General features: G+C 58.0%; 7 protein-coding genes across 7 annotated transcripts; all 7 read right to left on the bottom strand.

Moving 5' to 3' along the window:
* Positions 1 to 153, bottom strand: LDBPK_330770 (60S ribosomal protein L6, putative; the record flags this gene model as incomplete). Its single annotated transcript, XM_003863853.1, has 1 exon — positions 1 to 153. A coding segment is annotated over one exon (153 nt), but the record flags the coding sequence as incomplete, so codon positions are not given.
* Positions 154 to 1,196: 1,043 nt separating this feature from the next.
* On the bottom strand, positions 1,197 to 3,086 carry LDBPK_330760 (hypothetical protein, conserved; the record flags this gene model as incomplete). Its single annotated transcript, XM_003863852.1, has 1 exon — positions 1,197 to 3,086. One exon carries the CDS (start codon positions 3,084 to 3,086, stop codon positions 1,197 to 1,199), a length of 1,890 nt encoding a protein of 629 aa, XP_003863900.1.
* Positions 3,087 to 3,990: 904 nt separating this feature from the next.
* Positions 3,991 to 5,160, bottom strand: LDBPK_330750 (hypothetical protein, conserved; the record flags this gene model as incomplete). Its single annotated transcript, XM_003863851.1, has 1 exon — positions 3,991 to 5,160. One exon carries the CDS (start codon positions 5,158 to 5,160, stop codon positions 3,991 to 3,993), a length of 1,170 nt encoding a protein of 389 aa, XP_003863899.1.
* Positions 5,161 to 6,015: 855 nt separating this feature from the next.
* LDBPK_330740 (hypothetical protein, conserved) lies at positions 6,016 to 6,480 on the bottom strand (the record flags this gene model as incomplete). The annotated part of the gene is made up of 1 exon (XM_003863850.1): positions 6,016 to 6,480. One exon carries the CDS (start codon positions 6,478 to 6,480, stop codon positions 6,016 to 6,018), a length of 465 nt encoding a protein of 154 aa, XP_003863898.1.
* A 3,436-nt stretch (positions 6,481 to 9,916) lies between these two features.
* On the bottom strand, positions 9,917 to 11,407 carry LDBPK_330730 (sterol C-24 reductase, putative; the record flags this gene model as incomplete). Its single annotated transcript, XM_003863849.1, has 1 exon — positions 9,917 to 11,407. The coding sequence occupies one exon, from the start codon at positions 11,405 to 11,407 to the stop codon at positions 9,917 to 9,919; it is 1,491 nt and encodes a 496-aa protein (XP_003863897.1).
* Positions 11,408 to 12,495: 1,088 nt separating this feature from the next.
* On the bottom strand, positions 12,496 to 15,252 carry LDBPK_330720 (protein phosphatase 2A regulatory subunit, putative; the record flags this gene model as incomplete). The annotated part of the gene is made up of 1 exon (XM_003863848.1): positions 12,496 to 15,252. One exon carries the CDS (start codon positions 15,250 to 15,252, stop codon positions 12,496 to 12,498), a length of 2,757 nt encoding a protein of 918 aa, XP_003863896.1.
* A 589-nt stretch (positions 15,253 to 15,841) lies between these two features.
* Positions 15,842 to 16,300, bottom strand: LDBPK_330710 (hypothetical protein, conserved; the record flags this gene model as incomplete). Its single annotated transcript, XM_003863847.1, has 1 exon — positions 15,842 to 16,300. The coding sequence occupies one exon, from the start codon at positions 16,298 to 16,300 to the stop codon at positions 15,842 to 15,844; it is 459 nt and encodes a 152-aa protein (XP_003863895.1).
* Positions 16,301 to 17,786: the final 1,486 nt, after the last annotated feature.

Here is a 17,786-nt window from a genome sequence, read left to right as displayed (position 1 = left end):
GGCGCGGCGACCGCGGAAGCGGCCGGCGAGGATGATCGCGATGACGCCGGGAGCACAGCTCTTGCGCAGAGTCGTGTACTCCGGGCTCTTGCGCGACACCTTCTTCGCCGCCTTCCTCTTCGCGGCAGACGCAGCGGATTTGGTGGCGGCCATTCGAAACAACTCGCGTGGAACCGAGACTGTGTGAGCGGCGCCGGCAAGTGAAGGGAGAGATAAAGGTACGCGGGCGTGTACGCGTGCGCGGCAAGACAAAGAGAAGAGAGTCACGGGAGAGAGAAACGTGTGCATTTGAATGAGCGTACGCTGATGGTGATGAGATGGAGAGCGGTGGCGGGGAAGGAGGGGGGCCGCAGGTGTGCATGTCAAGAACACGGGGCTCACGGACGATGCGAGGCAACGTCAAGTCGAGACGTTCCCTTTTCGCCGTGTCCTTTTTACGTGCATCGTGCGCTAGGGCACCAACAGAGTTTAGCAGCGACGCACAAGTCGAAACCGCATGTGTGAAACATGGAGCTGTTTGCAATGCGGTGCACGCTTATAATCGAATCCGCCTCTTGGTCCTTTGGGGGGAAGGGGGCACACACACACACATGAGCGCATGTGAACCATCCCGCCGCACGTACCCTGCGAGTTGCGGAAGACCATAGGGAAAGCGACTGGAGACGCATACGTGTGACGAGCATGTCGTTACATCTCAGAGAGAGAGGCAACACGAGCGCGTGCCGATGAAGCAGAGAAGAGGAAGAAGGAAAAGGGTCGCAATACCACCATTGCACACGTTTCTATCCCCTATATCTCGCCTTTCCTTCGCTGAGCACAACGGCGAGGCACCAAAGGCGCAGAAAGGTAAATGTGAGCACTGCTGCCACAGCGAATATTGTAGCACGGAGAAAGGCGACAAAGGTGGTCGAGGTGGCGGCGTGACAGCGTCTCGGGCTACACCCGGCTCGTCGGCCGTCAATGATGTAGATGTCTTGATGTAAAGCATAAGGGAGAGAGGGAGCCGCGGGCCTATGCAGGTGAACGTACCAGCGGAGGCAGTGGTGATGATGTCGCCGTGACGTGGCGCGTGCCCAGTCGTACGAATCTCGATGAGTGCGTGCGCGTGCTCGGGGCGGCGCCAGTGCGCCTAAACGAACAAAAAGACATAGACTTATTCATGTGGCCTGTAACACAATGCAGAGGCACACACTCCCTTAGCGGCTGCAGTTGATGAGGGAGAAGAGCACTGACACGGCCATCTGAGCCGTAGCGAAGGAAAAGAAGAGTGCCGCTGCGTTCTGCGGCCTCATCACCGGTGAAAGAACGAAGCCGAGAAAGCCGCTCGCGCTGGAGGCGACCCAGTACAGCCCCATCACGGTCCCCTTCATCCGCTCCGGGGCGTCGTGGTACGCCACCTCCATCACAGTCGGGTCTACGAAGGCAGAGGCGAAGCCTTGCAGAATGTACGGCATTACCAGCCACCCCGCCGACAGCTTCTGTTGACCTTCGCGGAGAATGTAGTTGTCCTCGCCTTCATAGTAGCCACGGCTGTTGATGGAGCACTGTAAGAAGCCGCACCAAAGCATGGAAACGCACATGCACGCAAAGCCTGCCAGGATGCGAAGACAGGCGGAGGGAACACGGTACCGCAGCACGTGCGGAAGCAGCCACTGGTCCCAGAGAGCCAAGAAGAGAAGCATGGTGACGGTGTTGACGTTGTTGAAAAGCTCCTCAGGCACGGTCAGGGGCATATCCAGCGCCGCGGCCTGGTACATGAGGTTTGTGCTGAACTGATTGCAGATCAGCCAATAAATGGGCAGTGCAATGAAGGCCTTGCAGATTCGCAGCGTCGCGCGGCAGTCCGCCACCCAGAGCGAGGTGCCAGCGGCGTCGACGCCAAGGTCCGCAACGGAGGTGCTGCTGCTCGGACCACACGCAGCCAAGGTAGAACACTCGGAAGTCGCAGTGGCTTCGTCAGGGACGGCGTGGTGGGCAGCAGAGGTGCCTCCTGTCTCAGATGAAACCGACTGTAGCTTGGCACAGGCATAATCTAGCCAGTCGTGGGGATTCGAGATGCCACCGCGGCTGTCGGGCACAATTCGCGCACTGCCTCGCAGCACCGCCCACCTGTTTTGCAGCGCGAGCACGGTCACGCGAACGAGCACAAACTTGGGTGCTGGCGCGTTGCGAGGCAGCCAGTCAAAGCGCCCGTAGAGGAAAGCGCCGCCGAGGCCGACCGACAAGGCCGCTAGCAGGAAGCTGTAGTAGTAGCCGGTTGTGTGCTCCTCACCGCCCTGCGAGAGGCGATGGCTATCGAAATTGCGCAAGAGTGGGGCAACAAAGCCTCCAGCAAGGCCGCCGATGTTTCCCACCCAGTAGGCGTACACAAACAGGCGGGAGAGGGCCGCCTTCACGTCCTCCTCCTCGTACAGAGACGCGGTGGTGTCTGCATTGGTGGTGGAGCCGTACAGCGAAGCATCGCACTTCGGCGCGTCACCCACTTTGGCAGCCGCATCGGCGGCGACACCCTCGCGAGCCGCCCCCGGCAAGGAGGCTATCTGACGTGTGGAGAGATCGGCAGCATTGGCAACACTCGAAGCACTCTCCGCCGCCTCTGCCCTCCCGGCGTCAACGATGGTTGGCAGCCGAATGAGGGCGTTACGGTAATGCAGCACGACACAGTCCGCCATGATCGGATTGGTGCACACCTTCATAGAACCGTACCCGGCGCCAAATCCCAGCAGTGCCACAGCAAACAGCGCCTTACTACCACAGTTCGCGTCGAGAGGGAAGGCGGTGTATAGCCAGGGCGTAGCCGACACGCACAAAAGGAGCAGCGAGGCTGTGTAGACGGCTAGCGCAGTGGCCAGCACACGCGGTCGACCAACCCGGCTATCCGCCACACCCGACGCAAGGAACGCTGCCCCGGGGACGAGGATGTAAACGATGTTAATCAGCGCATTCGCCGCCGCCGGGCCTGTCCGGAGCATGATGGTGCAATAAGTGAAGAGAGAAAAAGCAACGGCGTAGTAGCCGAGACGCTCGACAAACTCGATACCGAGCAACGCCCAGACAGAGCTAGGCAGCCCGAGAAACAAGCACATATCGCTGGATATGTCTCGCCCTACCAGTGATTCACTGTGTGGGGGGGGAGGGGAGGGGGTAAGCTCCCCTGGTGGAGAAGCCAGGTGCAGAACAGGCAGTCGCCGTACCTTTCACTTTCGTCGGGTTGTTGCGCCTTATGAGCCACAGCACCCGCGCGCAGAGCGGAGTGTGGGTTACGGAAAGAGGGAAGGTGGGTGAAACCATAATGTGCGCCCGTACCAGATCACGAGGCAGACAGAAGAGAGAAGCGAGAAGGGCTTACAGCAGGATCAGGGCGGTCACGCAATAACCCACATGCACACGCATAGGGCTATGTACACACATGCACACAGAGATGCGCGTCTGCGCGGTTGGCCGTGCGTGTCTCTTCCATGTGCGTGCATTCGGTGTGAAGGTGCGTTTTCGTGGACCGGCATGGGTGGGTCCATTGCCGCTCGGCTTAGATGCGAAGGACTGGCCGTTTTACACGAGAGGGGAAGCGACGAGAAAGTCCGCGACGCGCCGGACATTACACGAGATGTGAGCAAAAGGAAACACAGAGAGGCAGGGAAAGATGCGCTGAAGAGGTGCGGAGAGGCGTGTGCACGCGAAGGGCGGACAAGACGCGGTGCACACGCGCTAACGGTATCCGCAGGCGAGCCTGTGGGTGCTGACGAGAGCTGCGGTGGGGGAGGAGGGAGGGAAGAAAAGGAAAGGAGACGGGGAGTTGCAGCCGCCAGCGACGTGTCAGCGTAGCCAGGCTGGAGCAGGAGCATGGCCACGAACATGACAGCAGACAGAATGCGTGAGCAGGGGTATACCTGTAAACGCATACGTAGAGACAGATAGGCGCAAGGCATGCGCCTCCAGAAGTCGCTCGCCTCTCACTCTCGTCTCTCGCCTTTTTGCGAGCAACACCGACACTCACGCAACGCGGTGGATTTTGAGACGATCAACGAGTTCGCTGGCCTTGCACACAACGTGCAGCACGGGCATCAGCTGCGGCATCTCGTACGCCTCTTCGCGGAACACCTCAAGCAGTGGCCAGGACTGGTCGACCTCGTAGTACTGTGCGTCGTTGGCGCCGTCATCGATCTTGAAGAAGACGATAATGTCGTCAAGCTTTTGGTAGCGTCCGCGATCGTCCCAGGGGAAGGGCATGAGCTCATCGAGGAGCTCCGCTGCGCACACGTCACACGCGACGTCGTGCATGATGTCTGTCTGCTGGTACTCGTCGTATATGAAGAGCAGCGGAACGTGCAGCATGCCGTCCGTATCAAAGTATGGCTTTGGGTTGCCGTAGACCCCCATCTGCTCGCTCGTCACCTCCGCCCTGGAGGAGATCTTGATGCCGCTGGAGGTGATGACGCGAGCCACATTCGACACTTTCGCCGCCTGCGAGCGCGCCGCGCGCCGCTGTTTCGCCTCCTCTGATGTTTGCTGCTCCTTGCCCTGCAAGCACTTCTTTTCCATTTCCAAAAACTCCGCCTGCGCCGCGGCGTCCATGGGCGGGTCAACGACACGCCGCCCCTTCTCGAGCAGCTGAAGCCCCATGTCGTACTTCTTCAGTGCGAATGCGCACTTCGCAGCTCGGTAGTATGCCTTGCGGTAGTGAGGGTCGAGGATGATGGACCGCTGCGCGTCCGCGAGCGCGTGGCCATAGTTGCCAATGATAAACTGGGCAAGGCTACGGTTGGCGTAGATGGTGGAGGACAGCTTCGTGTTCTTTCCCTTGGCTTGCAAGGCCTCGGTGTAGCTGTAACACGCAGCACGTGCGAGGTTCTCGCGGCGCTCTTGGTTGGGGTTGAGAGCCATGTTCAAGGCGCGGTTGCCGTGCTCCTTGCGATTCTCGGCAATCTCGTCCGGTGGCACCTCGTCGTACACGATGGATGCGAGCGCTGCGCAGTTGGCGTTCTTGTCAATATCTTCCTCCGTAATATTCTCCATAAAGAACGGCATCGTCTCCCACGCGTCTGGGTCGATCTGGTAGTTGCCGCGCCGGTTCCAGATTTCGTCGATCTCATGTTGGAGTTGGTCAATGTGCTCAACCTGCTCTGAGGTGAGCGCGTCTGCGTTGACGAGGCCGCGGAGCATGGCAAGCACACGCACACACAAGAAGGCGCGAAAAAAAAGGGAAACGCCGGCGGCGACAGGTGGAAAGATACAAGAGCCGAAACCAGGAGAAGCTAAACGGATGGAACCAAGCGGAGAACACGTGGCCGTGGAAATAAACACAGGAGGCGGATCCCTGGGAAGTGTGCGTGTGTATCCGGGGAGAGCACGACAAGTGCAGAGAGAGAGAGAGTGGGACTTGCTGTGCTTACACTCGTGTGAACAGAGCGAGGAGGATAGAGGGGAAGCGCGGTGGAAAAAGGCGCAGAGAGGAAGAGAGAGAGAGCAGTGAGACGGCGAGGAAAATGATGTATTACATCTCGCTGGAAATAGCGAAGCCACGAGAAACTGGCCCACACAACCCGGCACGCCAAACAGAAAGAGAACGCAAAATGCACTAAGCCACATAACTGGCGTGAACTGGAAGAGGAAGGTGAACACACACCGGCCAAAGGGGAGGGCGAAGGGCGGAAGAAGGGCAGCTGGCTGCGGGGGAGCACATGCATGCATACATGAGCAAACATCTGAGTTGACTTGCTTCTTCACCAGCCGCCCCTGAAGCAATGCGATCCATCAAGCCCGCAGTCACTTTCCTTCGGTGCACTTGTCTCTGTTGTTGTCCGTTCTGCATCATTGGCACGCACACACACACACACACGTCGCTGCTACTGTGAAGGGTCCAGCTCCAGCTGGGGCTTTCGGTCTCCTACGCCATCATCGTCAACCGCACCAAAAACAAGTACGGACCAGAAAGGCCCGAAAAGCACCGACCATGCACACACATACGCACATGCGTGCGCATCGTCATGCATCGCTCGAGAAAACTGGATACGTGCGCTAGTACCAGGTGCGGGGAACAATTGGCTTTGTGCGCTGCATGTAGTCCTTCCAGCGCGGGATGTTCACCGGCTTCAAGAACTTCGTGTCCGGGTCCTTCGCGTAGTCCACCACACGCACGAACGGCGCAAAAGGCAAGAAGAAAGTCTGCTGCGGCTCTTTCCAGATGTTCTCCTTTGTGACGAGGGGCAGCGTGGTGCGCTTCTCGCGCGTGACGTCGGGGTCCTCGACAAACGCGAACTGATGCACAAACTCGTGATCATTCGATACCCACCAGCGGTTGTACTTGTAGACCACCTCTCCCGGCTGCACTCCAGCAGCGGCGGCCACCGCTTTGCCCTTGTGTTTGCTAAGGCGAGCCTCCTCTCGTTTCATGTACCGCTGCAGGGCAAGGCGGCGTGGCAGGTGCACTCTGTGGTAGTGCTCCTTAAAGCTGTCGACCAGCACGCAGCTGCGATGCAGCATGCTGGAGACTGCGCAACTTCTTTTCGCTTGCGTTGTGTTTAATGAGGTATGTGCGCCCCCGCAAGTGTGCGGCGAAGAAACAAAGACGAGAAGGGGGCCAAAGAGGGAGAGCGGTTGGGAGATGGTGCGCGAGTGGAGGGGGAAGGGGCGAGGGAAGGGAGGAGCTGGAAAAGCGGGGCTTCATCACCTGAGCAAAGCACGGCAGAAATGGGGGCAGCAGGCGTTGAGATCCGCCTGGCGCAGACGCCTCGGAGAGGGAGAGAGGGGGAATGAGAGACAGCAGCCAATGCACCGGTGGATGAGGATTGAGCGAGGAGGAGGGATGGAGAAGTATAAGACGCGGAAGAACAAGAAAAGTCAGCAACAACAATAAAAAAGGGGAGGGGGGCTGCACGGCTCTCGTCTGCTCTCATGCCGCACCGCGTCGTCTATATATATATATATATGCACGCATATGCTGCTCATTACTCGGACATATGACGTGAGAAGGGACACACACCCACAGAAAAGAAGAAGGCAGAAAAAAGGGGAGAGCAACGAAAAGAGAAACGCGAAAAGAGAGATGTGCTGCGCAACCTCCCTTTCGCACACACACACACCTCCTTGTCGTTGTGGCATTGTTTTTCTTTATGCGGGGGGAGGGCGATCAAGCACACGAGCTGGCGTCTCACGCTCCTCGACGGAACGAACGCTGGCTCACGTGCGCGCTCAATCATTGGGGGGGGGGGACAACACACAGATGGTGCATTCTCTCCGCCTCGTGAGAAAGCCCACTGGCGCATTCGCCGTGTAGCAGTCCTCACATCTCCGCTCTCCCCACCAACTGCAGCGCGATAGATCGTGCTTTGTTGCTCCTCACCTGCATTGTTCCTCTGTTCATCTCCATGCCTCGTTCGACTCGTCCGTGTTGCTGGGCAGTCACGCTCATGCGCGCACGCTCAGACGCTCTTGTTCACATTGAAGAGTCATCTCTGATCGAGGGTACAAAGAACGCGGTCTTGCTTCAACGCACACTCACAAAGTCTGTGCATACTTTGTCTGTGCTGCTTCTTCATTTGATGTGCCTTTTTTTTTGGAGGGAGGGGGAGGAGGAGGGGGGGGGGGGCTGTCAGCGCGCTAAGAGACATGTGGTGATGGGGAATCGGGCACGCGCAGGATTGAATGCACAACAAACGAGAGCCGCGTTTGGAAGAAAGAAAGAGCGGTTTACAGCGCCTGCTGCTGGTTATCACTCCTCTCCCCCCCCTCGCAGTGCTCACTTCTCGTCTATTTCGCCTGTGCATGCGCTAAAGCTTATTTTTTTTCCCACCGCCGTCTCGTGCTACATTGGGGGGAGAAGGCCCCTACTCGTGCATGTGTATTTGGGTGTGTGTGTGTGCCTTGCGTCGTCCGAGTGAGCTTCTCTTTGAGCCGCGTCATCGCACCCACCCGGTGCTCCTCACAATTCATTGTGTGTTTTCGCCTTCTAATGTTGCTGCGCGTCATTCGCCCGCTCAGTAACGCGGGGCACAGCGCGCACACACACACACACGCATACACCCACCTCAGACCGGAAAAAGAGGGAGGGGGAGGCGCACTGTGTAACCGTGTTTGTCAACGAGTGGGTGGATGCGCAAAAATAAAACAAAAGGTCGTTTAAAGATGCACGCACCTCAAGCGCATGCGCACACACGATGATGAGAAATACGGTTGCCGTGCACTGCACGATATCGTCTCCTGCGCCACTAGACAACCTCGATGGCGCCCGCAAAGCATAAGAGAAGGAAGGAAACACACACACACACACACAGAGAGGGGGGAGGAGAACAAGACATTAAGACACCAGTGATACGCGGCAGTCACAGCGCATTCACCTACAAGTACACTCGTGCGAGAGCGCGCACTTCCTCCGCCGTTCTCTTTCTTTCCCTCGCGTACGCACATGAGCAAAGTCGCACACACGGTATAAAAACGGTGATGAGGGTGGCAACCTCCCCGTTACATATATATGTGTGTATGGGTTTGACTCGGTGCGCGCCTGCACATTTATATATATATATGTGTGTGTGTGTGTGGGTGGGTATGTATCGATTTCGGTGTCCATGGTGAGCGCTTCGCGGCGACCAAAACGAAGAAAAAGGAGGAGGAGGAGGAAAGGGAGGGGGAAAGGAAGCGAGTAGGTGAGAACACGAGAAGAAATCAAAATGAGGTACTCGGTAGAAAAAGAAAAGCCAATATATATATATTATGTATGGAAACGCCTCCACACAAAAAGAAACGACATGTGCAGGCAGGCAGGCAGGCAGACACACCGACACGGAGAGAGAAGAAGCTAAAAAAAAAGAGAGGTGGCACTGGAACAGAGGTAAAAGAGAGAAGCGTAGAGGAAGGACGGAGGCCCATCACCTGAGCAATGTCCAGAGGCTGTTTCTGTGCGCGGCTGTGCATTTCGTGTGTGGCTGTTTGTATTCGATTCGTTTTTTGCTGGTGCCTGTTTGCCGTGTCTCTTCCTTTTTCCGTACTACACGTCTTCCCTCCGCCCTCCGAATCCCCCCGACACACACGCACACCCGCGATCCTCCCCTTTTTACAGCGCTCAGATACCATCTGTACCTCGTTCTACGTTTCCCGCTTCGCCAGAAGCCGTTGTGTTCGCTCTTTCCTCCCTTTATAAGACATATAGGGCATTCTTTTTTGTTCGTTTGGGGTTTCGCTCTGTATCGCCTGCACAGCTGAATTTTTCCTCCTCCTCCTCCTCGTTAGCCTTATCCCTCGCACTCAGCGTGGGCTACGTCCATAAATACGTGGGACTCTTTTGTTGTTGTTCGCTCGCCAGCGTCTCTCCTTGCGTGCGATGGCGTGCCATCCGCCGCCACGGAAGAAAGAGACGTTGCGTGTGCGAGGTGGTGATGCTGCCGATGACGAGAATGCGCTCGGAACGTGCTCGACAGTTCAAAAAGACACGGAGCGCTATCATGGGAAAAAGGGAGGAAGGGGAGGGGGTTGGCAGGACGGCGGAGAAGTCACAACCTTTGTGTACACCAAGGACGCCTCTTCATGGGCTGCTCCGTTTCTTGTCCGACTACCCCCTCCCCCACTGGCCCACTTTCTGTGCACGCACCCTTGCTTTCACACATTCATGGCCTCCCTGAGTGCGCACCATGTATCCCAGCTGTAGGGAGTCACAAGAATACGCGCGAATCAGCAGCCTCGCTTACGAAAGCAGTGAAGCAGTCACGCCCGTGCTCTCCCTTGTCACGCAAACGCCAAGTAGGCTGCTGCTGCTGCTACACGGCACCATTCGCGCGTGCCGCCACTTTTTTCTATTTCTCCGTGCAGATTTCCGCGCCGAAGAAGTGAAAGAGGAAAAGTAAAAAGGTCGAAGGAATGATGGAAGGCGAAGCACATCACACACACGCGCACACGCATCAACACAGTATCATAAAGAGAGTTCGATCTAGTAGATGTACGGAATGAACTTGTAGGGTACCAGCTTCACATACTCGTCCCACATCTTGCCGTACTTGGCCCTACAGCGGTGGTCGTCGCGGCGCTCGCGGTCCATTAGGTGACCGAGAAAGAAGAAAAAGTAGAAGAAGGGGATAAAGGATTCGAAGCCGCACGCGCTGCCCCACAGGAACGCCATCACCAGATCCACGGTGTAGTGTAGCTTGCGGCCGTAGCGGTAGAAGCCGTCCACGAAGAGCTCGCCAGTGGCGCTCTTGAGCGTTCGGGGATTCTCGATGTAGCACCACGGCACCTGCGGGAAGGCGTTGTTCCGGATGATCTCCATCGGCACGCCGCTGCGGCGCATGCGGAAGTGGTTCTTCTGCGAGTTGATCGCGTCCCATAAGTAGTATGCCAGGAGCAGGATGCACGCCATCAGCACCAGTACCCACCGCGGATGCTCCTTCTTCTTGAGTACCGTCTGAATGTACATGGACTGCATGCAGTAGAGGAACGGCACGCCGCACGTGTTCCAGTACGCCAGCATCCAGCCAAACTTTTCGTAGTAGATGTCCCACGTCGTGATGATGCACTCCTCGCCCTTCTCAACAGCGTTGACATAGAGTAGGTGGGCGCTGATCATGAAGACCATGTTGCCGGTGAGGTAACCCAGCTCGTTGTACTGCTCCGCCGCGCAGCTGAGAGTGAGCATCATGAGCAGCACCCACGAGTTTCGGCACTCGGCAAAAAGCTTCACGTCGATGTTGCCCGGAAGGCGGAAGTTGAGGCCGCTGCCCATGAAGAAGTCGTAGATGAAGTTGCCCGTCATGCGGATGCGGCGCTTGTAGCCAGCGATGTAGACCCACACGGCGATGATGTCCGCGACGATGGTGGCTACGGTGAGGAAGTGACCGTAGTTGCGGCGCAGCTCATTTATCGGGTACACCCCGTAGTAGTGGAGAAGGCCGACGATGATAAGCAAGCAGTACCATGCGGTGACAGCGTTGCACTTGTAGGTCAGCCGATACCCGTTCTCGGAGGGGAGCGGCAGCCCCTTAACGTACAATGCGGGCAGCACCAGGGCCAGTAAGTACTCCAGCAGCAGGAAGCCAAGGAATATGCAGAACGTCTGCGCCGTCGGGCAGGCGTGCTCAGCGAGGAAGGAGAAGAACACTTTCTGCATCTTCTCGCCCTTCAACATGGGATGGCCGGGGTAGATGATCGTTCCCTGAAACAACTCGATGCACACGTAGAAGTAGTATATGATCACATGCGACACGATCATTATGCCCAAAACACCGAGGGGGCCGTTGAACTCCCAATTGCCACGCCACACATCCTTCTCTGGGGTGAACTTGCGCTCCACTGGGGCGTAGTACGCTTCCTCAGGCGTGAGGACCCTGGCGCGACTGGGAGTTCTGGAGCGCGCGCGGCTGGCCTTACGCGAGCGAGAGCGGCTGCGAGAGGCAGCGCGGCTGGCGGACTTCTTACTTGTTGGCATGATGTCGTGTCTGGCGGTTGAGTGCGCGAGCACTCAAAAAGAAGACTGTGCAAAGGAAAAGAAGGCTGTGGGCGTAGACCGAAACGCTGCTACAATCGTGTGTGCGTGTGTGCGCGCCTTGTGCTGCCCTCTTCTCTGCTGCTGTCACCCCTCAGACGTAGCAAGGCGGCTCTAGCGGATGTTGCACCGTGCGAAGACCGCAAAACGAACCACAGCGCCGATCCACGCAGCTCTGTCCACGCGAGGAGGCAGGGGACACGAAATCTACAAAGAGCAACCCAGACACGCGCAAAAAGAATTAGTCACGCCACGTCAGACGTGTATGTGCGTGTCGGCACGACAGCAGTGCAGCGGAAAAGGAAGGAGCGCGCTGGTGTGGTGTCTCGGTGACGAGGGCAGCTTCAAAGTACAGAGCTCAAAAAGACGCGTTAGCAAAATCTGAAGTAAGGCAGACGCACGACGACGATGTGTGTGGAAGAGGGAAGGGGGAGGGTTGAAGGCGAGCACACGATGCAGTTCGAAAAAGAGCGAGATATAAATGACTTGACAAATTATGTGTGGTAGCAAGACGCCTGAGAGCTGTACGGATGTGTGTGTCGGGGGGGGGGGAGTTGTTGGAGGGTAAAATGCGTGATGGATACTTCACTCTGCGCGTTTGTGTGCGTGTGCGTGTGCGGAGGAGCAGACGTGAGACAGTGTTGGATGGAGGCACGGGAGCAAGACGCTATTCCTGCCCTTGACGGGCATTCCACTTCATGAGGCGACCACCTCAGGAGATATCCACTTCCCTTTCTACGGAGCGACAGACATTGCTGCATGTACCTTACACCAGCTGCTTGCTGTGGTGCGCCACTTCACTGTTCGAGACCTCAAACGGCTACGTTGCACCGCACGAGTGCGCATATATTTACGTATGAGTGAGTGCGCGCGTCTGCGACCGCAATGCATCTAAAAGGTCAGGAGATGGTGAGGGAACACACAACTCACGCCAATGCAAGCGAAAGCAAACCGAGAGAGAGAAACAGAGACCGGCACGCGCATGTATGCAAACCACGCATGTACGCATCTCGTTTTCCCTCCCTCCGCTCTCACTTCGATAGCCCGTTGTAGCTGAGCTGCAGGACCGCCTGTCCACACGCCACCATCATCCCGCACGCCCCACTCATCGACATGCATGGCCGCGACATGAGCGTCATGCGTGATCCGAGGCCCTGCCCGGTGCTGATGCGGTCCTCGCCAGGTCGGTGCGCCGACACGGTGGTGCGCCGAAATTCGGAGATGCCCTCCGTCTTCAGTAGCTGAAAGGTACGAATGTCGCTGGCGGTGTCGGCGCTGGTGCCCTCCACGTCCATTGTGTAAAGGGTGTTGTTGAAGCCCCCGGTACACACCTGTCGGCTCGACAAGAATTGCACATCGAACTTGTCAAAGAGAAGGTTCGACTGATAGATGGTGTCGAGGTCGTCGCGCAGGTGCGGGTGCAGAGCCCAGCGCCGCACCATGCTGCACTCGGGGCTTCCATCGCCGCCGCGCGCGGCTGGGGCCTGCCGACGCGGTGTTGCTGGCGCGTTGCGCGCGCCACCGCTGCCAGCCATGCGGATATCCCACAAGCAGACGGACATGAAGTCGCGACCGGCGATGTACCGCCCAGAGGGACTGAGGGCGCAGTCGCAGATGCTATTTGTGACGTTGCTGAACGGCTCGTCCTCTTCGCGCGGCGGGTTTATGAATGCCTGCGCCGCCTGATCGCCCCATCGAAGCGTCTGCCGCGTGTCGACAACACGCACGCTGCCACCGGAGGTGGCGACGAAGAAGAGAAACGGCTCGTGCGGGAAGTTGCGGACGGCGCGAATAGTCTCGCGTGGGCCGTCCTCGTAGGGGGAGCGCAGGTCCTGGGTCTCGATGGACGTGTCAGGGTACTCGGTGCACCACAGAAGCACCGTCGCGTCGTCGGCGGTCGCGAACTGATCGCTGTACGCGATGGGGCAGATGGAGTTGATGTTGTACTCGTGGTGCATGGCGTAGCGATAAACCGGCTTCATGGCCACTGTAGACGTGCGTGAGCTCGCGGTCAGTGGGCCAATGGTCTTGGTGCCGATCTTGTCTACCGCACGGAAGGGATTGACTGATTCCCGCACAGACATGATCTTGTACAGCTTCGGTACCTTCTCGTTCGCCGCAAGGAGGTACGTTGTGGGGCCGGACTGCGGCAGGAACGCCAGCGCCGTCACCGTCGGCGACACCTCGACGCTGTTCAGTGTATCGATCACGGGAACGTAGGCCTGCTGAGCGACGTAGAAGTCGTACGGGTCACGCACGTGATTGAGGGCCGTCGTGTGGCGAGGTGGGGAGAACAACGATGAGGCTGCGGAGGTGGCTAACGAGTGACGCTTAGCAGCCCCCTCCTCTTCGGCCTCCCCACTGCGTTGAATGATGTCGAGGAGAGTGCGGCGTGGTCCAGCCGCCATCTCGCGCTGGCGCATCACTACGACACGCCCGGTGCGGTCACCCACCGCGACAAAGTCGCCTTGGCTGGTGAGGGCGGAAATGTATTGTGAAGGGTTGTGGTGGAAAGTTGCTGCGATGTGCGTGCCAGAGGCAGCGGCGGCCTTGGCAGCGGGGGCACCACTGGCGCTGGTGGCTGCAAGCGTCCCCTGTGTGTCGGTCGATGAGGGTCGCGTAGAGGTGGCACTCATGTAGGCCTGGAACGGTTTTCCGAATATGTACAGCTGCTCGGCCGTCATGATGGAGATGGTGCTCTGTGTCGGCGCAGACAAGCTCGCGGCACCAAGACTAGCGCCTGCAACTGCGGGGGCGGACTCGTTTGAAGCATGCGAGAGTGCCGACGGAGAGGCCCCTCGGCGCTTCACACATTGGGGAGAGGTAGAGGCCGCCCTCAGCACGGGGGAAGAGCCTTCAGAGGAGCAATCATCGTTGCATCTTTCCGAGGCTGCGGTGTCGCCGTCCTTGGAGTGTTGAGGAATGGCTTGGCGCGCCTGCTGGTGATCAGCCAACGTCGTGAGAGGTGCGGCTCGGCGCTTGCTCGAAGTCGAGTAACCGCCTGGCCCCATCCCGCTGAGTCTGTCCAACGACGGAGAGCGCTCGCCCGAGCCGTGATGCGACTTGGAGGCGAGGATGGCTGCCATTTCCGGGTCCGAGATGCCCATTACCCCTTCCTCCAGGAGTGATATTTCGTGCGAGGACAGGTGCGGCGGCGACAGCGACCTGGTGTGGCCTAGGGCAGAAGGCGCTGAGGAAGATAAGCGGGTCGAGGATGCGCCACCTGCGTGGGAAGGGCCTCCGAGTCCTTTCGGCGCTTGGCTGGATGCCATACGGGGGGAGTACATCCCAGGCTGCCCCTCCTCTCTCATCCGCTCCTGCACACTGGAGGCGCGCGTGCTGAGCGTGCCATCCAAGTTGAGTTTGGGTAGCATGGTCGACAACGAGTGGGCCGCGGCTAAAGATGCGGCGAGGCACGAAGCGGGTGCGAGCAACGCGCCGGCCCGTACGAGGGAAGGTCTATGTCTTCGTGTTTTAGCGTCGGATTGTACTTCGGGGTGATGCGACGGGTTAGGAAGATAGAGGTGGACAGAGACGCGGAAACGTGGGGCCACGAGCAGAGCACGCACAACCACGAGTATGGAGGGGGGCATCGTGGCAGACATGACCCCGCGATGAATGAAAGACGTCAGCATCCGCACCCCTCTTCGATGCCAGCTGCCCCGCGTCGCCAGCGTAAGCGTGACGAGGTGTCGGTGCAGCAGGGAGAGAACTATATTTAAAAGGAGCACGTCAGCCGCATGCGCAGTGATGTACGCAAATGCAGTGAGGAGGAGCTCCACCGTCATTTTCCTTTACTCTTCCTGACGGGCGCCCCCCCCCCCTGGAGGGCCTCACCCTTCACTCCACCACTGACGCACCCCCTCCTTCCTGTTGACCCTGTGGCATCCTTGAGTGTGAGTGATCTTGTCTGTGTGAGCGACTTAGCTGGCATGAGCAACCATTTGCGGGCAAGGGTGAGGTGGTAGAAGGCACACGCTCAGCAAGCAGGGCTCCCCACCCCTTCAACGATTCCCCACCTAAACAGCCATAACCCCCCCCTCCCACCACCAAACGTCAACCAACTAAGTGAGCCAGCCAGTATGGCGGCCAAGTGCAGGCCTCTCACAGCCGACCGCAGCAACCGCAGCAGCTAAGGAGGCGGCAGCCGCAGCACCGAGGGGCGTCGAAGCACTAGCAACAGACGACAAAGAAAAACGGAAACCACGCTGCCTCTCACACACTCACACTCATACCACGGGCTGCTCTGCTCGACCCCTTCCTCCCGTGCGCATGACCGATGAGAAGTAGAAACGCAGAAACTGCACTGGAGGGCTCGGCTGTTTGCAATGTGAACATCAGAGACACAAGAACCAGCGAGCTTCACTCTTGAGGGTTTCAGCTGCGCATGTCCTTGGCATTTGCAACCACATCCTCATAGGAGTACTCGAACTTCTTGCGGAAGGCAAGATCCTGGAAGTCATACTTGAGCTTATCCTTGGTATGCATGCGGAAGTGCACCCACTCGGTCGGGCACTGAACGCGGCGGGCCTGCAAGTCACGCCACCAGTACGCGTCCTTGTACTCCTTTGGGACAGGGATGTTGTAGAACTGCTGATCTGGTACGAGATGGGCGTTGTGCTCCCAGTGCGGATCGTACTTCTCCTCGTAGGTGTCGTGGTCCACGTAGCGGTTGGCGTGCACAAGCTTGCGAGGGTCGTACATCGGGAGCGGATCCCAGTTGTACTTGTGCAGCGACTTCTTGTTCAGTATTCGCTTTAGCTGGTGCGAGAACATCCCCTGTCCCTGCTTGAACACCACCGGGTTCTTCCGGATAGCATGAGTAAAGCGCAGCATTCTCGTATCTGGCCAAAGAGGGTAGTGAAAGCGTTCCTTTCGGTGAGGTGTTCCGTTGTGGCCGTGGATGCAGTCTCAGTGTGCGCGCCTGTGTGTGTGTGTGTGTGTGTGTGTGTGGTGTGGTGAGGTGTGAGAGGAAGGGACAGCTCTCACCGTGTGGGGAAAGAAAAAGAGGCGGCCACGTGTCTGGACGCACGCACGAAACCCCCCTCTTTCCTTCTCAGCTAGAGAAGAATCGCGAGGGTGCGCAATCCCTTTGCTTCCCGCGATGGTGTGCCCGCAGAATAGACGCGCACAGCACGCGAGCGCATACGCCAGGTCACACACGCGTACACCGCGTGACCCACGAAAGAGGCAGGGCGTGGGCAGCAAAAAGAGCACACGGCACAAGAAGGGATAAAAAAGGGAAAAGGGGGAAAGGAGGGAGAGAACGGACAGCCAGTGGGACCAACACGCGAAGGAGTGGTACGGCGCTTCAGGTGACGCCGAGCGGCGGCACCCACAGGTCCGAAGGTGTACTTGCGTGTTTATACAGGGGCACGACGAGGTCGAAAGCAATGGCAAAATGAATTGTGGCGCTAAGGTCCTGCCAAGAAAGAAGACGGCCTTGGAATCGTGCGCAGCACACATGTGCGTCGGCCCATGTGATGACAGGGCCGATGGGGTAGTTACATCTGTCTCACAGTGTGCCACCTTTGGAATTACGGGCAGGGCTGGTGCCCTGCCACAGCCCGAACGAGGGCCCCTCGAAGAGGCACACGTGCAAAACGAAGGGTGCAAACGCATGCGCTTCAGGCAGGCGACCCCTCTGCGAGAACCTTCTTCTTTCACACACACACACACATACACGCATACACGCGCGCCTACACACAATCAGAGGGAAGAAGGAAGTGGGACACAGAAAGCGCACAGAGAGACATAGGGCGAGGGGGCGAGCAACACGGATAGAGCATGGGGGAGGCGACCCGCTTACGTTAATGAAAGCACAGACTTCACAGGGAAAGAAGAGAGAGAACAACAACAACAGCAACGACAAAGACAAGAACACATTCACTCTATGATAGTAACTCATCAACAAGTAAGTGCGAAGACAGAAAAAAAGAAGACCTCCCTCAGCACAGATGCACGTGCACCCATGCATGCATGCATGCACTCAAGACCCACAGCACAGCCAACACGTGAGTGCAGTAAAGGGAGATGTCGTTCGCCCACACACGTACAGACGCATAGAGAGACTCCGGCTTCGATACTACTGTGCGGGGGGGGCCCCTCCTACTAGACATATAGGCGCCTGTCGAGGTTATGAAAAAAAAAAGCACGAGCGCACGCCCTGGTGCGCGCACACGCACTCACATCAACGGCGCCTTTTTTTCTTCTATGGAAAGCAACGGTGTTCCCTCTTTTCCCCCATCTCTCGCTCTCCCTCCTCCAAAAGACGGAGGAGGAGGAGGGCGTCCTTCGCTCCTCCTTTCGCTTGTGTGTCTGT

This window comes from Leishmania donovani, chromosome 33 (assembly GCF_000227135.1).
Source record: "Leishmania donovani BPK282A1 complete genome, chromosome 33".
NCBI lineage: Eukaryota > Euglenozoa > Kinetoplastea > Trypanosomatida > Trypanosomatidae > Leishmania > Leishmania donovani.
Note: the sequence above shows the minus strand (reverse complement) of the source record. Positions and strands in the feature narration are given on the sequence as shown.